The sequence below is a fragment of the Aotus nancymaae genome, unplaced genomic scaffold (genome assembly GCF_030222135.1).
Source record: "Aotus nancymaae isolate 86718 unplaced genomic scaffold, 86718_ANA_hifiasm-v0.15.2.pri h1tg000002l, whole genome shotgun sequence".
NCBI classification, from domain to species: Eukaryota; Metazoa; Chordata; class Mammalia; order Primates; family Aotidae; genus Aotus; species Aotus nancymaae.
Window position 1 is genome coordinate 17,382,563 of NW_026988413.1, and position 17,807 is coordinate 17,400,369.

General features: G+C 39.4%; 1 protein-coding gene and 1 long non-coding RNA gene across 2 annotated transcripts in view; one reads left to right on the top strand and one right to left on the bottom strand.

Annotated features, from left to right (window-relative positions):
• KDM7A (lysine demethylase 7A) overlaps nucleotides 1-10,961 on the top strand; it is a 91,398-nt gene extending 80,437 nt beyond the window's left edge. Inside the window, exons 19-20 of the mRNA XM_021665311.2 lie at nucleotides 3,797-4,070; nucleotides 4,685-10,961. Coding sequence (XP_021520986.1) covers nucleotides 3,797-4,070; nucleotides 4,685-4,779 — 369 coding nt within the window. The 3' untranslated portion in view covers nucleotides 4,780-10,961. The remainder of the gene's footprint in view (nucleotides 1-3,796; nucleotides 4,071-4,684) is intronic.
• Nucleotides 1-17,807, bottom strand: part of LOC105713744 (uncharacterized) — a 153,050-nt gene that overhangs the window by 101,611 nt on the left and 33,632 nt on the right. The gene's annotated exons all lie outside the window — the stretch shown is intronic.

Consider the following 17,807-nt stretch of genomic DNA (forward strand, 5'->3'; position numbering starts at 1 on the left):
CAATCTTAACACCGCTGTTTTGGCCGGCTCAGTGGATTGCTCAGATTTCGGCGCTGGGAATCAAAAAGTTAAACGTCCGCTCAGAGACCTAGTTAGAAAGTCGGTAATTACAAAGACGACAGAGGGATAAATATATAATGAAGGGAAGAAACTAGCCTAAAAAGGCAGAGAATACTCAAAATCAGAATGCCTCTCCCTCTACAGGAGAGCGCAGTTCCTCATCAGCAACGGAACAAGGCTTAATGGAGAACGAGTGTGTTCCATTATCAGAAGCAGGTTTCAAAAGGTGGGTGATAAGAAACTTCTGTGAATTAAAAGAACTTGTTCTAACCCAATGCAAAGAAACTAAGAACCTTGAAAAAAGGTTTGACGAAATGCTAATGAGAATGGACAATTTAGAGAGGAATATAAGTGAATTGATGGAGCTGAAAAACACAACACGAGAACTTCGCGAAGCATGCACAAGTTTAAACAGTCAAATTGATCAAGCAGAAGAAAGGATATCAGAAGTTGAGGACCAGCTCGGTGAAATGAAACGAGAAGACAAGATTGGAGAAAAAAGGATAAAAAGGAATGAGCAAAGTCTCCAGGAAATATGGGACTATGTGAAAAGACCTAATTTACGTTTGATAGGTGTACCTGAATGTGACAAAGAGAATGAATCCAAGTTGGAAAATACTCTTCAGGATATCATTCAGGAAAACTTTCCCAACCTAGCAAGGCAGGGTAATATTCAACTCCAGGTAATACAGAGAACACCACAAAGATATTCTTCAAGAAGACCAACCCCAAGGCACATAATCGCCAGATTTATTAGGGTTGCAGTGACGGAGAAAATACTAAGGGCAGCCAGAGAGAAAGGTCAGGTTACCCACAAAGGGAAACCTATCAGACTTAGAGCAGATCTCTCAGCAGAAACCCTACAAGCCAGAAAAGAGTGGGGACCAATATTTAACATCCTTAAAGAAAAGAACTTTCAACCCAGAATTTCATATCCAGCCAAACTAAGCTTTACAAGCGAAGGAAAAATAAAATCTTTTGCGAACAAGCAAGTACTTAGAGATTTCACCACCACCAGGCCTGCTTTACAAGAGCTTCTGAAAGAAGCACTATACATATAAAGGAACAACCAATATCAGCCTTTCCAAAAATATATCAAAAAGCAAAGAGCATCAACACAATGAAAAATTTACAGCAACTAATGGGCAAAACAGCCAGCTAGCATCAAATGGCAATATTAAACTCATATATATTCAAATTGGACAAAAAGCCAAAACCCATCGGTATTCTGCATCCAGACCCATTTTACATGCAATGATACACAAATACTCAAAACAAAGGGATGGAGGAAGATATACCAACCAAACAGAGTAAAAATAAACAAATAAAAAGTAGGAGATGCAATTCTCGCCTCTGATAAAATAGACTTTAAAGCAACAAAGATCAAAAGAGGCAAAGAAGGACATTACATAATGGCAAAAGGATCAATGTAACAAGAAAAGCTAACGATTCTATAGATCAACGAGACAGAAAATTAACAAGGACATCCAGGACTTGAACTCAGACCCGGAACAAGTAAACTTAATAAACATTTATAGAACTCTCCACTTTAAATACACAAAACACACATTACCACCTCATACCTATTCCAAAAGTGACTACATAATTGGAAGTAAATCACTCCTCAGTAAACGCATAGCATTTCATAGGTTTAAATGAATTATTGGTTGGCTGCTTGTTTGTTATTTTCTTCCCTTACTCCTTCCTGTCTACATCATTAAGTATAATTATCGGTATAAAAGAGGTTTTCAATACCCATTTCTAAACTGCATTCTAGCCTGGGCAAGAAAGCAATACTCCCATTCTCTTTCTCTCTTTCTCTTCCTTTTTCTTCCTCTTCTTCATTCTTTTTCTTTCTTTATTTAAAAAAAAAAATTGCAAAAAAGAATGCGATCTGGAAAAGAATAATTTATTCAAGGAAGCAGTTAAACAACCACTGGCTGCCAACCCCTGTAGGTTATATCCGGTTAGAATGAAATATTAAAGGAAAAGAAGAATATCATGAAGTTCTCTTTTTAATCTCTGATGTCGTTTCTTGAACGGTTTTGGATACCAAATTTCTTTGAGCATTTCATGAAAGTTACAGATTATCTTTCTAGAAAAAGCATTCATGATAAACACGACTTTTGATTACATTACTCACTATTTGTGCTACTACCACCCCCTCTTTCCCCAGACCATCCATTGGCTCCAGATCAAGAACCTTTGCTGTAAAAGAAAAACCTGGATGTTTTAGGATCCCAGAATATTAATGCTTATGCCAAACAAAATGAGCCCAAAATAGCAGTTCTGAAAAAAGTAAAACGTTACTAGTAGCACCAAACAAGAAAAGTAATATAACCTTTTGCTGCAAACCTTGGAAAATGGCAGCCAGAGAAAGAATCAAAGTTTTCATGTGACAGTGGGGCCCCAAACCTCTCTAACTGAAGCACACGTAAGAAAGAAAGTAAGCCAGCAAAGGCAGGAATATTGCCTCTAGTTCTCCTTTGTGTGAAGAAACATTTGTGGGGGAGAAGGAAAGGGGAGGCAGAGGAGAACATGAGTAGACTGTTTAAGTAGAGTGAAGGAAAAATCTCTTGTGAATAAAGCTTTCACATAGCACCGAAAGACCTCAGCAGAAATGAAAAGAGCCTCTTAGGTTTTGCCATCTTCCATAGCTCTGAGTTGATTGGAGGAATGGACTAAAAGCTCTGAAGGAGGAGATATTTGTGTATATAGACAGAATAGACTCTACCCCTAAATATGGAACATCATTAATCTCTGAGTAGTAGAATTATGGGTGGTTTTTATTAATATTTTCTTTATTTGGCTTAGCTTAAATATTTTCTAAATATTTAAGCAATTACTTTTATAATAAAGAGAGGCAAGTTATTTTTTTAAAGGAAGTCTTTGTTAGTATACATTCTTTGACTAGAAGGATACATTCCAGAGTCAAAGGTCATAAGAAATCTCATTATAATTTACTTTTCAGTATATGATTTTATAGTGCCTCACTGTAGCTGGTCATAAAGTTTATCACTTATTAGCACTATAGGATTCATTATGTAATGTAAGCTATTATTTAAAGCAGGCTGTTCTTTTTATAATTGTTTTTGAAAATAAATGAAGACATAGAGGATAGATAATTAGCATAATGAAAACTGGTTTCATGAAACATTCACACTATGGTGGACTCTGTTCACATCTAGTCTATTCCTTTCTCTTTTTAATGCTGATTATGACCCTCTCAGTTAATTTCAAGACTCACTAATCAGTAGCGTTTTTTTCCCCTTGAAAGTTGATTCAGTAGTCTTAAGAGACTGAAACAATAGTTGTAGTAAAAGGAAAACATCAAGCTTGGGACTCTGGATCTAAGGATTTTCTAAAAAACAAATTTAACAGTGGAGATGAACCTGACAGAAGATAGATTCTAAAAAAGAACATCACATATGAGAAGTCGGAGGGAACTGTGTGACATGCCAAGGAAGCGGGGGACCCATTCCATTGTTCTTTCTCACTCTCTCTTTCCCCTTCTTAACTTGTGATGCAACTTTAAGATCCAAGTCCTTCAGAGCTATTAGGTCAATGGACTGAGATGACATCATGCAGGAGTGGTCATCTGTGGCTAACAGATGTTAAGAAAATCAGAATTCAGTAGTTTGTTTCTTCTCACTTGACTTTGCCAGTGTGTGCAGAGAGCTTAAATACCTCATTTAAACCCTAAAAATTCAGCCTCATTTCCCTCCTCCTCCTTCAGGATCTAAGTAGAAGCCAGAAATGCATCAAAAAGGAAGGTTCATCAGAAATTAGTCAGAGGGTACAAAATAGGAATTACGTGGACAGCAGCGGCTCAAGCCTTCAGAATGGAAAGTATATGCAGAATTCAAACCTGACTTCGGGGGCATGCCAGATAAGTAACGGCAGTCTAAGCCCAGAAAGGCCAGTTGGTGAAACTTCCTTCTCATTGCCCCTTCACCCCACCAAGAGACCGGCATCAAATCCACCACCTATCAGCAACCAGGCAACAAAAGGTAACTTTCACATGTGTCTAGAGGAAGGACATTTCTGACTGTATATGATGGTCATCGTGGCAGTTTAGGTGTAGTCTCTGCACTCAAGTTGTTCAACAGCTCATGCATCATGGACAGCAGAGTGATGGCACTATACACAGGTTACTATGGGAACAAAGAAAAAGGATACCCAGGAGCAGGAGACAGATCCTAAAATCAGATGCACAGGGGTTAGCCAGGCTGAGCTGGGAGAAGTGACAGAATAGACAGCTTTGAAGGCAGAGGAATGAGCCTGAGCCATAGCACAAAGAGGAGAAACAGGATATGGGGTATTTGTGAAATTGTAGTCGGTTTTGTTGCCAAAGCACAGTTTAATGCAGGATAGGAAAGAGCCCACGCTGAAGAGTAGGCAGACCAGACTGTGGGAAGGCCTTGTGAGTCTTGTGAGGGAGGGCAGCCTTTATCGATAGTTTGATGAGGTGGAAGGGTTTTAAACATCGAAAGTCCAGAAGTGCGACTTTGTTCATGCGGAACACCTAAGGGTTTACTTGCCACAAAGCTCTCCCTGTAGTCTTCCAGGTGCTCTCTTAAGTGTGCTTTTCATTGTTATTTACACTCCTTTTGGTGTTTTATAGGTAAACGTCCAAAAAAAGGAATGGCAACAGCCAAACAACGTCTTGGGAAGATCCTTAAGTTGAACAGAAATGGCCATGCACGTTTCTTTGTGTGACAAAGCTGCTGTTGCAGCCATTCTTCCCTTTGGAGACCAGTCTAGGGGTGCAGGAGCCTGGAGCTTCTGCCATCTCCCTGCCTGGAGCAGTTTGCATGAATAGTAAGAACACTGCCCGAAGAACAGAATGAACCTGATGCTGCATTTTCACTGTGCCACACCCACTCAGCAATAACCATTTTGGAACTGGTGGGGGAGAGGAAGAAGGAGGGTAGAACCTTAAAAAGAGACCTTGAACTGGAAAGGGTCTCTTGTCAGGGCTTGAATTTTATTTTGTTGTTGGTAGTGTCTTGATGTATTTTCAGTGGTAGGGTAAAGAATTATCAATAATTTATTTAACAGATTTTTTTTAAAGTTAACAGCTTTTAAATTCTTTTTTTAAAGCTATTTATTTGGAAGATTTCTGGAGAAATATCTCACTAATTTAGATGTAAGAATGTGACGGTTTTTAAATTATTTTTGATAGTGTGTGTGTTACATGTGGGGAAGAGCCACGGTAACAGTAACTAGTCTGGACTCTTAAATTTGATATTCAGGTTAAAGTCTTAAACAGGGATTTGATGCATTAATTATTTTAAATTAAGATGTATATGAAAATCATTTTATTTTATATATTTCATGTGTTTTTTATAAGCTATTAGCTTCGCTTTTGCTAACATCCAAGGTGCATACTGTTATCCAGGTTGATTAACTTATATCCCACTTCCCTCTGCACTCCCATCATTTTGTGATAACCCAGTGAGACTCTTCTCTTTGCAGGGAAACACTTTCATAGCCAATGTGTAAGAACTCCATAAAAGATCCCTCATTTCGTTTGACATTGTGATTTTCTTCTCAATATTAAAAAAAAAATAGGCTTTTGCATTTTCATTTCTGCTGATGATATCTGGCTCCCAAAGAGAATAGCTTTAATATCTTTTTCCTATTTTAGGGAAAAGTATTATAAGTTTGGTTAAATTGTCATGTTTATAGTTTTTCCAAATACATTTGTAACTACAGTGGGCCTTCTTCATACTGCTGGTGTTGGACAACAGGACTGACACCTGCTGCAGAGGTTATATCTTATGATGCTTTTATTCTCCATATCTGATTTGTTGAAAATGTTTTTGACTTAGGATATTCAAATCTGCATAATAAGCCGTAATATATAGGATTAATACTACATTAATTTGTATAGAAGCAAGCATGTTGGAATAGATTTTTTGTGTGTATTTACTTTTTCATTTCTTAATTTTCTAAAGAATTATTTAAGATATGGATTTGGAGTAAAATGGGTGCTTCTGGCAGTTTATTCCATCTATCCTAACCTGACAAGTACATACTGAAGTTAAATATCTGGTTAAACTTTAATCATTTATCTCCTTTATGTATAATTTTTACTAAATGCAGATTTCAGTTGCTTGTAGCACCCATTTTCCCTTTTTTCCTTTCATGGCATAAAAATAAGTGATTTCTGGGGGTGGGGTGGAAATGTTCCCAAGTCTGACGATAGAGCATTTTACAAATTCCTGCAAAGAAAATATAGGCAAATAGATAAAATTTATTTTTGTGGAGAAGAAGTATGGCCATGGATTTGTCTTTTTTTACTCAGCAAGATAGCAGGACTTACCCTTCTGTATTATCACTTGAATTGCTAATAAGAAAAAAGTCTATACTGTCATCTTTCATGGTTGCATTTAAATGTGTATTTTCAAAAAGAAATATTTCTTAGTGTCCCCATTCCAAAATTTCATGGGATAAATATCAAATAGTTTATGAAGTAGCCTTGCTGGTTCAGAGTGACTGGACCAAAGTCTGAATCTTATCTGGGTATCAGGAAGAAGAGTTTTGTGGAAATCCTCAGTGTCTGTAAACAACCCGTGTAAACCCTGTCTACACTATGCCAAAACCAGTGGGAAGATGGGTAGAGTCATCTTATCTCAGGATGTCAAAAATCTGGGTTTGACTGATTCCCTTACCTTCTCATACAGTATATTCTTGTGATGTGTTGGTTTTCTGTGGATCCTGAGTTGGTGTTAACAATAGTCATGTTTTTATTTTGGTTTCGAGAAATAGGAGGTGTAAGAGCTATAATTTCCTTTTCCTGTAATATCATGATCTGGTTTTTTTATGTTTTTCACAACTCTGAGTATTTTCAGTTTTTTTCTTTAGCCACAAAAATTTAAAATGAAACTTTATTTTTGTGAATTAAAATGAAATTTATTTTATTTTTATGAATTAAAATTGTGGCCAGTATCCAGTGTCCTTAGGCTGAGGAAAACTAATTTGGAATAGCCCATATGTGGAATTCTAAAGTGAAGGTACTGTGTATTCATTGTTAGTAGTTTTAGCTCATTAAGGGGCTAAGTTAGAAAACTTTCAGCAAGGTAATAGAACCACTAATATAATCCATGTATCTTTTTCTGAATTGGTGAAAATTTGGCCACTGATCCAGTGACTCCTAGTTAAACCTCTTATAACATTACTGGCTGTGATGCATCCCTATAGCTCATGGAAATAGCTGAACTCTGTGGTAACTGCTGCCAGTACCTGGGCTTAACAGTAGAGAACCTCATTCATACCATACAGACACAACAACTTAGGAAGACAGCGCTGATAGCACTTAGCTAGTTGTAAGCAAATACAAACATGTAAAATTGAGAATTATGAGTTAACATATGCAACTTTAGTAATAGTAATAGATGATAATTTTCCTGTATTGTTTCAAATAAGTGACTCTTCAGCTGGGATCCACTGGATTGTAATTTACAGTGTCACATAATATGCTTTTTAATATTGATGAATGATGTAAACAATATAAAGTTGGCAGTTTGTAGTAGTTCATTATGCTAGAAATACATTGAACTTCGTAAGTATCAGTTCATTTTTAAGCATACAGAATTGAAGATTCTGACTGAAATCATAAACTCAGAGGAAACAAGTCCATCTTTATCACTAATTAGCTTGAATACTTTTCTATTTTTAAATAATCCTAATTACTGCCTTTTCAATATAGTCTACTGTATTTATTCATATGGGATCAACAGGTATTTATCAAACATCTACTGTGCACCCAGCACTACCTAGTACTGTGGGGGAATATAAAGTTGCAGTTGTGGTCTCTGCCTTTGAAACTCTTCTCCAGGAAATTAAAACTATTATTTTCACTTCTAAGCAAACATGAGCAAAAGAGGACCTGTTCATTAAAAAACATCCCAACTTTTTTAGTTTCAACTGAGATATGCCACTGTAGAAGTGAAAGTAATTTCATAATTTAAGAAACACTTCAAGTTGGTAATTTAATATGGTCATACAGGGACTTGGTGTAGCATGCCAGGAAGTGGAAGACCTGGGTTTTTGTCCAAGTTCTGCCATTTAGGTATCAGCTGTATAACCTTGAATAAGTCACTTATTCTTTCTGAGTTTGAGTTTTCTCATTTGTAAATTTGGATTAAAATGTTTATTATGATAATTAAAAACATAATCTTACTAACACTTCATACTTACTGAGAACTTATTAAGTAAAAACTGGTAATGAATGCACCTTTATATATATATTTTTGATGAAAACTAGTATTATTCATGATGTTTGTTTTGTATCAAATATATGCCCAGGGCATGCTACTATAAAAATCCGAAGAATCTCCAACAAGGTGCTGGATTAAAATCAGACTTCATGCTTGAAGTGGAAAAAAAAAGAAATGAGGTTGTTTATGGATAAGAGAGTGAGAATGTGTATCCTCAAGTATGTTAAGATGATTTAACTAAAAGATGGCTTTTGGTTTTTCTGGAAGAATTAGGGAAGTACCATCCCCACAGGTTCAGCATACTCTTCAGGTACTAGATAAAGGTGAAGGAAGTCATGGAATTAAATGACTTAGCAACTCCCCAGGGAACTTGTGGGGCGAATGAGGTGGTTAGAAAGGTGAGAATGCACAGACAGCTCTGGGTTGGGTACCAACAGCTTGCTTGGTAGAGAGAAACCACTGTAGGAAAGGAGACTCCACCAGACATCTTCGACAGACAAGATTCTTTCTGGCTTTTTCAAAAGATGGTCTCTGCAGCAGTAAGACTATAAAGCTGATTGGAATAATCATGTGACCCAGTATGCTACTGCTAGGCGTAATTATCAAAAATTCATTTTTCTCATTAAATATTAAGTTAATTGCTTGCCACATAAAGAGAAGCTAGAGCTCACCAGTCTTTTCCTGGTGTCCTATACCTTCCTCTAAAGCAGTCTTGAGAAGGTTGAGCATTAGATCTTTAGCCTAGACAGAGTGTCACTGGTAAATAAAGGAGACACAGGAAACCTAGAGCAGGCAGTGATTTGCCTGGGGATACACAATGGATCTGGGGCCTCTGATACCTTGCTTCCTAAAACAGCCCCTGGTTTGTGATGCTTTGCAGCCTTGGCTTGTCCTGTGGGATGATGTTGATGTGCTTCCTTGAAACCAGGTGGAAAGAAAGGGGAAGAATTTTCTTATTCTATTGCTGTTGAACATAATGTAATTTTAATACTGTAGCCTTCCTAGAAGCCCTTCCCTTTTTTCATGCTATAAAGTCAAACATTTGATATCCTTAACATAAATTTTAAAAATTAAGGTCATTAGGAAGTAAATATCTATTTCCAAAGCAATTAGCTTGTTGTGATTGACTGATTTTATCCTTCTATAGTATTTTTTTCCTCATTTTAATTGAGAGGAGAAAATAATACTTTTTTGCAATATCCTTAGATTCTCCCCTTCACCCTGGTGCCCCTTCTAGTGTCTTAACACTTTGACTTAACAAGTATAACATTAGATTTTTTTGTTAAGCCTTTTTGAAACTATATTCAGTGATTCTTCTAAGTTTATCTGCTCTGCACTATTCCAGTAATAAACCCTGGCTACCACGTAGCCCTTGACCTCCAAGTAGTTTACCTATGCAATGAATTCACTTTTTTTTTATTTCAGAAAGTAGTCATAAATGGAGCTTAATTATAAAGGTAAAACTGTCTCCAACCAGTTTTATTTTGGCCATTTCCTTTTCAAAATGTCAGCTGTTTTCCTCCAAGATTTTTCACCAAAACAATGATCCTAAGTGCTAGAATATATAATACTTCACAGGCATAAAATAAGTCAGACATACTCTTATATTTCTTTGGTGTATTTTGGTTGGTAAAACTTACCAGCATTAAATGTAAAATATAAAGAGGAGTTAATTCCTTGCCTAGAATCATTTCTTCCCTCTAAGATTCATAAGTAACTGTTTATTTTTACAAAGCTACGTATAACTTCCACATTATAGTCAGGGACCTGAGGTGTAACTTGCTAAGTGAACCCCAAGTTTATTTTATCTTACAAAAGAAACCTAAACCAAACTAAGGGCCTTACAGTTTATGGTTAGACTGAATCAAAAGCTATAACCTCAATTTTTCCAAAAACAGCTTCTGACTGCAAAAGTAAGTCATACAGTTGTTAGGTATGAAATAGCACTGATCAGGAAATGCATCTTAGCAGATTGTATTTCCTTCAGAAAAGACTTTTCTACTTTTAATATAAATTAAGCCATAACAGTTTCATGCTGTGGAAAGAGGGTGAAAAGGTTCATTTTAAGAGATTATATAATGTGAACTTTCACATTTACTGTGAAATGTCTAACTTTGCCAGTGCTTCAGCAAGTTTTTTTTGGGGGGTGATGGGGAGGGGTAGTATTGGTTTTAGGGGTTTTAAATCTGTGAAATTTGGAGAGGGGACAGTTGTTGGCTCTGGTATTTACTAGTTTTGTAGTAATGTTTTGCTAGCCTGACTTTTCTTACTGGTTTTTATGCCCACGGTCCGAGGGGACTGTTCTTGTTTGGGGTGTCTGCGGAATAGCGTCTCGTCTGTTTGTATAGGCAGTCAGTGTGTGTGACACGTGTCCTTTCAGTCCGGAAGCCCACTGTGTGACATTGGTGTGGGGTGTGGCTGGGAGGTGGGGTGCTGAAGCTTGAAGAGCATTTCTTTGCTGATTCATAACAGTATTTCCCATCTTTTGCCTGCAGGCAGGGAAAGTGTACAGTATTTATTTTGTTTCTGTTTTACTTTAAATTTGTAAGTCTTTAAATAGCTTACATTGATTATTATAGGGGAGGACAAGTGACTTGTTTAAAGTTGTATTTAGTATTCTTTCCAATTTCTGTATTTTAAAATATTGAAATTAAAATTGTATTACTTCTGTTTTGATTTTTTTTTAGCACTCAGTGTATTTTTTGCCCATTGTTTGAAAGTATAAATGTTGAAAACTGTATAAAATGCGTCCTTGAAAGAAAAAGAATCTGAATTCTATCTCCAGTTCTGACTTTCTGCTCCCTTTTTCTGCCTACTGAATCATGGGAAATTATTTAAGAATTTGAAAAATTGGGTTCAGCGTCTTCTTACTACTTCTGAAGGCTTTAATGTGAAAAGTAACATGTCCTGTTTTGTTAGTATTGCTGGGGATGAGTGAGGGAAGAATACAAAAGTGTAATTGGCAAGATGAAGCTGAAATGTAGAAATGGACGTGGGCACTTACTGATGAACACTTCAGACCATTCACAGTCCCCTCCCCAGGCATCCCACAACTGTTTCCTAACCACCTGCAGTACAGCAGGCACTGTTCTAGCACCAGTGCTGCAGGAGTGAGCAAAACCAAGTCCCAGGCCTCAAGGAGCCTGTGTGAGACATGAAAGGCAAGGGACAGCCAGAGGCTATGGTAGCCTGGCTGGCTGGTGTAGGTAGGAGTGTAAGTGCTCTGTGAGGAAGATGAGCTCGGTTTTGGATCCAGGGTCTGAGACAGGTCAGGGATGATAAGGACCAGGAAAAAGATCTGGCCTTTTGAGGAGATGAGAGAGGAACTCTGGACCAAGAAGGAAGGAGCCCTATAGGCATCACTTCCAGGGCAGAAGAGAAGCCTAGGAAGGAGACAAGTGGGCAGGAAGTCTGTTCCCAAGGAGGAACTGAGCTCAGAGTCCCAGAAACCAGGTGACCAGAAGGACCAAAGACCATACATACCCTCCCTCCCCCTAATACCTGCAAGAGAACAAGGACACCAGAGCATGAACACCTAAACACACCTTGACAGCTGCTTCCACCACTAGAAAGGTATCACCAAAAGCAGTCTGCATGTCCTCCGTCTGCTTTCATGACATTGATTGGCACCTAAAATCTGAACAAATCTGTTCCTTTTGTGAAAATCCATATACTACTTGTAAATCTGTGGGTGGTTTGCCCTTCCTGAAGCTTACATGTTAATGAAACAATGCAGGACCTGCTCTCCTTAGACTTTTAAACTGATATTTGTGGTTCCACAACAGTGAGATGGCATGAGATACCATCACTGTGGGATATTGATGATACATACCAATGATTTTAGAGTAGGATCAAGTGCTATGTTACAGACAGGATTTGAAACAGGAGCCCTTACTATATTTCATTCCATTTGAGTACTTACTATGTGCAAGGATATTTTTCTTTCTTTCTCACAATAACCCAATGAGGCAGGTTACATTTCTCATCCTACAGATGCAGCCGAGGCTCAGGGCAAATGACACTTCCAGGTTCACACAAATACAGACATTTTCAATCTCTCTAAAGACTATTCTAAATGGGTTTTCTCTAAGTATTTTTAATTATATACTTTTAATTCTTAAGGAATAGATGGTCCTTAGGAATGGTTTGTGTTCTAAAAATTTCTTTCCAGGCAAAACCCTCTTTGGATTGAACATAGTTTCTTGTGGAGGTTTTTTGTCACTCAGCTAACCTCTCTGAGTCTGCTTTCCGGGAGCCGGGCACACAGAAGAACCGCTGGTCATCATCTAGAATTGAGCTCAACTTCTAGTGAATAACAAAGACTGCAAAAAGTGACATGTGACAAGTGCTGTTAGGATACGGGAATCAAGTGTGAATTTCCAAAGGCTCAGAGCTGGCATATGAGTAGAGGCCATGCCCGGTGCACCCCTTCTGCTGGACCTCACTGTGGCCCCATGGGGCAGCGCAGCAGCCTCCCTCGCAGCCTTGCCCACCCAGGCTGCTCCCTCCTCTCCAGCCCTCCACGCTGAAGCCACATCCTGCCCTCATCTTTTGCCCCAGCGCCGTAGGTGGTCAGCCCAGATAAGGAAGGAGAGGAAAAGGTCCTGCTCTCCCCGCCGTCTCTGATACTGGGGGCTGCCTTCCTGTGCCTTGCAGAAGCACCATCCACATCTTGCACTCCTGGGCTCAAGTCTCTCCTTGCCTTGTCCAGGCTTTTCCCAGCCTCTGTCTCCAAAATGCCTTTACACTTTGTAAAGTGCTAATTCTGAAATTTTGTAAATTCAAAAGTATACATAAGTCCTTCTATGCCAGAGTTGAGAAAAGAAAAAAAAAATGAAGCCTCAACAAGTGGAAAGTAGTATGTGTAAATTCCCTACATTTTTCTTTAAGGCAGTATAACCTGGGACAAAATATTAGCAGCAACAGTATGAAATAGTATTTGACCCTCTCTTATGATTATTTATTTGAGACAAAGTCTCACTCTGTCGCCCGGGCTGGTGTGATCTCGGCTCACTGCAGCCTCCATCTCCCAGGTTCAAGTGATTCTCCTGCCTCAGCCTCCCATAGGAATGCAACACCATGCCCAGCTTTTTTGTGTGTGTGTTTGTGTGTGTGTGTGTGTGTGTGTGTGTGTGTGTGTGTTTGTTTTTCAGTAGAGAGAGGGTTTCACCATGTTGGCCAGGCTGGCCTCAAGCAATCTGCCCACCTTGGCCTCCCAAAGTGCTGGGGTTACACGTGTGAGTCACCACCCCCAGCCTCCTATGCTCTTATTCTAGAAGCTACCCTTCTGCTGTTTCTGGGTGCCCTGGAAGAGTCTCATATATCAATCCCAGCACCATCCTCTTACCTCCACAACCTCCAATTTCAGTTTTCCCATTCAACCTCTAATCTTTGCAAATTTTTGTTTTTTTCCTGTGACAAGATCTTACTCTGTTTCCCAGGCAGGAGTGCAGTGGTGCAGTCACGGCTTACTATAGCCTTGACCTCTTGGGCTCAAGACATTCTCTCACCTCAGCCTCCCGAGTTGCTGGGACCACAGGCATGCACCACCACCCACAGCTAATTTTTAAATTTTTGTAGAGATGGGGCCTTACTCTATTGCCCAGGCTGGTCTCGAACTCCTGGGCCTGAGCAATCCTTCTGCCTTGGCCTTCCAAAGTGCTGAAATTACAGGTATGAGCCACTGTGCCCAGCCCAAATTTTTGTCTCTTACCCTTTGGGACCCATATTGGGGTTCTCTAGAGGGGACAGAACTAAGTGTGTGTGTGTGTGTGTGTGTGTGTGTATGTATGTATATACACACACACACATATATAGGAGTTTATTAAGTATTAACTCACAGTATCACAAGGTCCCACAATAGGCCATCTTCAAGCTGGGGGAGCAAGGAGAGCGTCTGAGTTCCAAGACTGAAGAATTTGGAGTCCAATGTTAGAGGGCAGGAAGCATCCAGCATGGGAGGAAGATGTAGGCTGGGAGCCTAGGCCAGTCTATTCACATTTTTCTGCCTGTTTTATATTCTAGCTGTACTGGCAGCTGATTAGATGGTACCCACCAGATTAAGGATGAGTCTGCCTATCACCTTTGATCTAGTGAGTCTTCATTCTAACCTGTTAAGACGCCATGGCATCTGAGGGCTAGGAACACAGACTGAAGCCAGAGTCAAATGGGTTAAATTCTGGCTCTGCCATTACTAACTGGTCTTGAGCAAGTTATATAACCTTGCTGTGCCTCAGTTTTCTGTGACATACTTATCTACCTCACTAGGCTGTTGAGGTATTAAATAAATGAAAACATGGCACACTCAATGACGGTGCCTGGCACAAGGAGACGCTGACTGCTAGCCATCAGATCAACCTCTCTGTGCTGCTGTACAGAATGCCATCCGAGTTCCACCAGCTGCCAACCAATGTACTTACCACCCAAGTTACTGCAATGAGTGTGAACAAGATTAGACTAAAGGCAGGGCATCCACAAAAGTGCAAAGGGGACAGAGTCCTACTGGAGAAGGAAGTCAGAGTCCAGACAATGGGCTAGGGAGCTTGAGGTATATTTAAGTTTCTGGAATAAGCCTACCAGGTGGTTAACAGTGGCTGGTTACCTCTGGAAAGATGGGAATCAGAAGAAGAGATCACTGAGGTTGGGGATTTTCACACACTTTAATGTTTTTGTGTAATTGAGAGAGAGAAATGTGTTCTACTGTGAGGTACGTGTTAATTACGCCCAAGACACATTAATCACACTATCATACCTGGGCACAGCCCGTGAGAAATCAGGCCTGCCTGCTCCTAGTGTGATGCCTTGACAGCTAGGTGGGATGGGGTGGGTCAGGGCTGGTGAATGGGGCACGGTAAACCCCAGGGAGCTTGGCTGCGAAGCGCTCCCTCCTCCCTTCCCTCTCTGCTGTGTTTGGCTTCCATTCCTATACTTTTCACTTTTTTGGATACTTTTCCATGTTTTGTCTGTCTTTCCAATCAGCCTGAGTTTTAAGGCTAGGACTCTGGTATTCTCTTATCAGCAGCATCTCCCACATAGTTTAGAACAAATCTCAAATAAAACAACATTTAGTAAACTCATGAACATGACATTCCTCGTGCTCTCTCTCTCCCTCTCTCCACCTCCTGTGCCTCCTCACTCTCCCTCTGGCAGCCATATGGGATGGGGGGAGTAGAAGAGATAGATAGGGTAAAAGAGAAATGCAGACAATGGGGAAAGAACCCTTTCCAATTTGAGAATTCTGCCAACTATTAAGAACTGTAGAAATTAATCAATATGCCATTAAAAGGAATGAGTGTTTCAAGTTTCTGTAAAATGAGAAAAAGGAGTAGATTTTCCTTTAATGAGACAAATTGCGTGAATGAGCTGGATTTAAGATATATACACCTCGGAGGAGAGATCCAAGATGGCTGATGATTAGCAGCTCGGGCACGTACCTCCCAGTGAAAGCGCAAAGAACGAGAGGACGCCACACTTTCAGACGAATATTAGCTGCTCACGGACCAGGAGATTCCCAGTGGAGGAGCTCCACGGGTCGCCAGGGCGACTCTTGTGGCCGGCGTGGCGGTTTTGCTGGTGCCTTAGCACGCCAGTTCTTGGTGCAGAGTCCAGAGATTCCGGGCAGAAAAGCACCATCAATCTTAACACCGCTGTTTTGGCCGGCTCAGTGGATTGCTCAGATTTCGGCGCAGGGAATCAACAAGTTGGACGTCAGAGACCCAGTTAGAAAGTCGGTAATTATAAAGACGACAGACGGACAAATATATAATGAAGGGAAGAAACCAGCGTAAAAAGGTAGAGAATACTCAAAATCAAAATGCCTCTCCCTCTACAGGGGATTGCAATTCCTCATCAGTAACGGAACAAGGCTTAATAGATTATACGTGTGTTCCAATAACAGAAGCAGGTTTCAAAACGTGGGTGATAAGAAACTTCTGTGAATTAAAAGAACTTGTTCTAACCCAATGCAAAGAAACTAAGAACATTGAAAAAAGGTTTGACGAAATGTTAACGAGAATGGACAATTTAGAGAAGAATATAAGTGAATTGATGGAGCTGAAAAACACAACACGAGAACTTCGCGAAGTATGCACAAGTTTAAACAGTCGAATTGATCAAGCAGAAGGAAGGATATCAGAAGTCGAGGACCAGCTCAGTGAAATGAAACGAGAAGACAAGAATGCAGAAAAAAGGATGAAAAGGAATGAGCCAAGTCTCCAGGAAATATGGGACTATGTGAAAAGACCTAATTTACGTTTGATAGGTGTACCTGAATGTGATGAAGAGAATGAATCCAGGTTGGAAAATACTCTTCAGGATATCATTCAGGAAAATTTCCCCAACCTGGCAAGGCAGGGTAATATTCAACTCCAGGTAATACAGAGAACACCACAAAGATATTCTTCAAGAAGACCAACCCCAAGGCACATAATCGCCAGATTTATTAGGGTTGAAATGAAGGAGAAAATACTAAGGGCAGCCAGAGAGAAAGGTCAGGTTACCCATAAAGGGAAACCTATCAGACTTACAGCAGATCTCTCAGCAGAAACCCTACAAGCCAGAAAACAGTGGGGACCAATATTTAACATCCTTAAAGAAAAGAACTTTCAACCCAGAATTTCCTATCCAGCCAAACTAAGCTTTATGAGCGAAGGAAAAATTAAATCTTTTGCTAACAAACAAGTACTTAGAGAGTTCACCACCACCAGGCCTGCTTTACAAGAGCTTCTGAAAGAAGCACTATACATATAAAGGAACAACCAATATTAGCCTTTCCAAAAATATATCAAAAAGCAAAGAACTTTAACACAATAAAAAATTTACATCAACTAATGGGCAAAACAGCCAGCTAGCATCAAACGCCGGTATTAAACTTATATATATTTTAATTGGATAAAAAGCCAAAACCCATCGGTATGCTGCATCCGGGCCCATCTTACATGCAACAATACACAAAGACTCAGAGAGAAGGAGGAAGATTTACCAATCAAACAGAGAGTAAAAATAAACTAATAAACAAAAAGCAGGAGATGCAATTCTCGCCTCTGATAAAGTAGACTTTAAAGCAACAAAGATCAAAAGAGGCGAGGAATGACATTACATAATGGCAAAAGGATCAATGCAACAAGAAGAGCTAACGATTCTATAGATCAACGAGATAGAAAATTAACAAGGATATTCAGAACTTGAACTCAGACCCGGAACAAGTAAACTTAATAAACATTTATAGAACTCTCCACTTCAAATACACAAAACATACATTACCACCTCACACCTATTCCAAAGGTGACTATATAATTGGAAGTAAATCACTCCTCAGTAATCGCATAGCATTTCATAGGTTTAAATTAAATATTGGTTGGCTGTTTGTTTGTTATCTTCTTCCCTTATTCCTTCCTGACTACATCATTAAGTATAATTATCAATATAAAAGAGGTTTTCAATACCCATTACTAAATTGCATTCTAGCCTGGGCAAGAAAGCAATACTCCCATTCTCTCTCCCTCTTTCTTTTCCTTCTCCCTC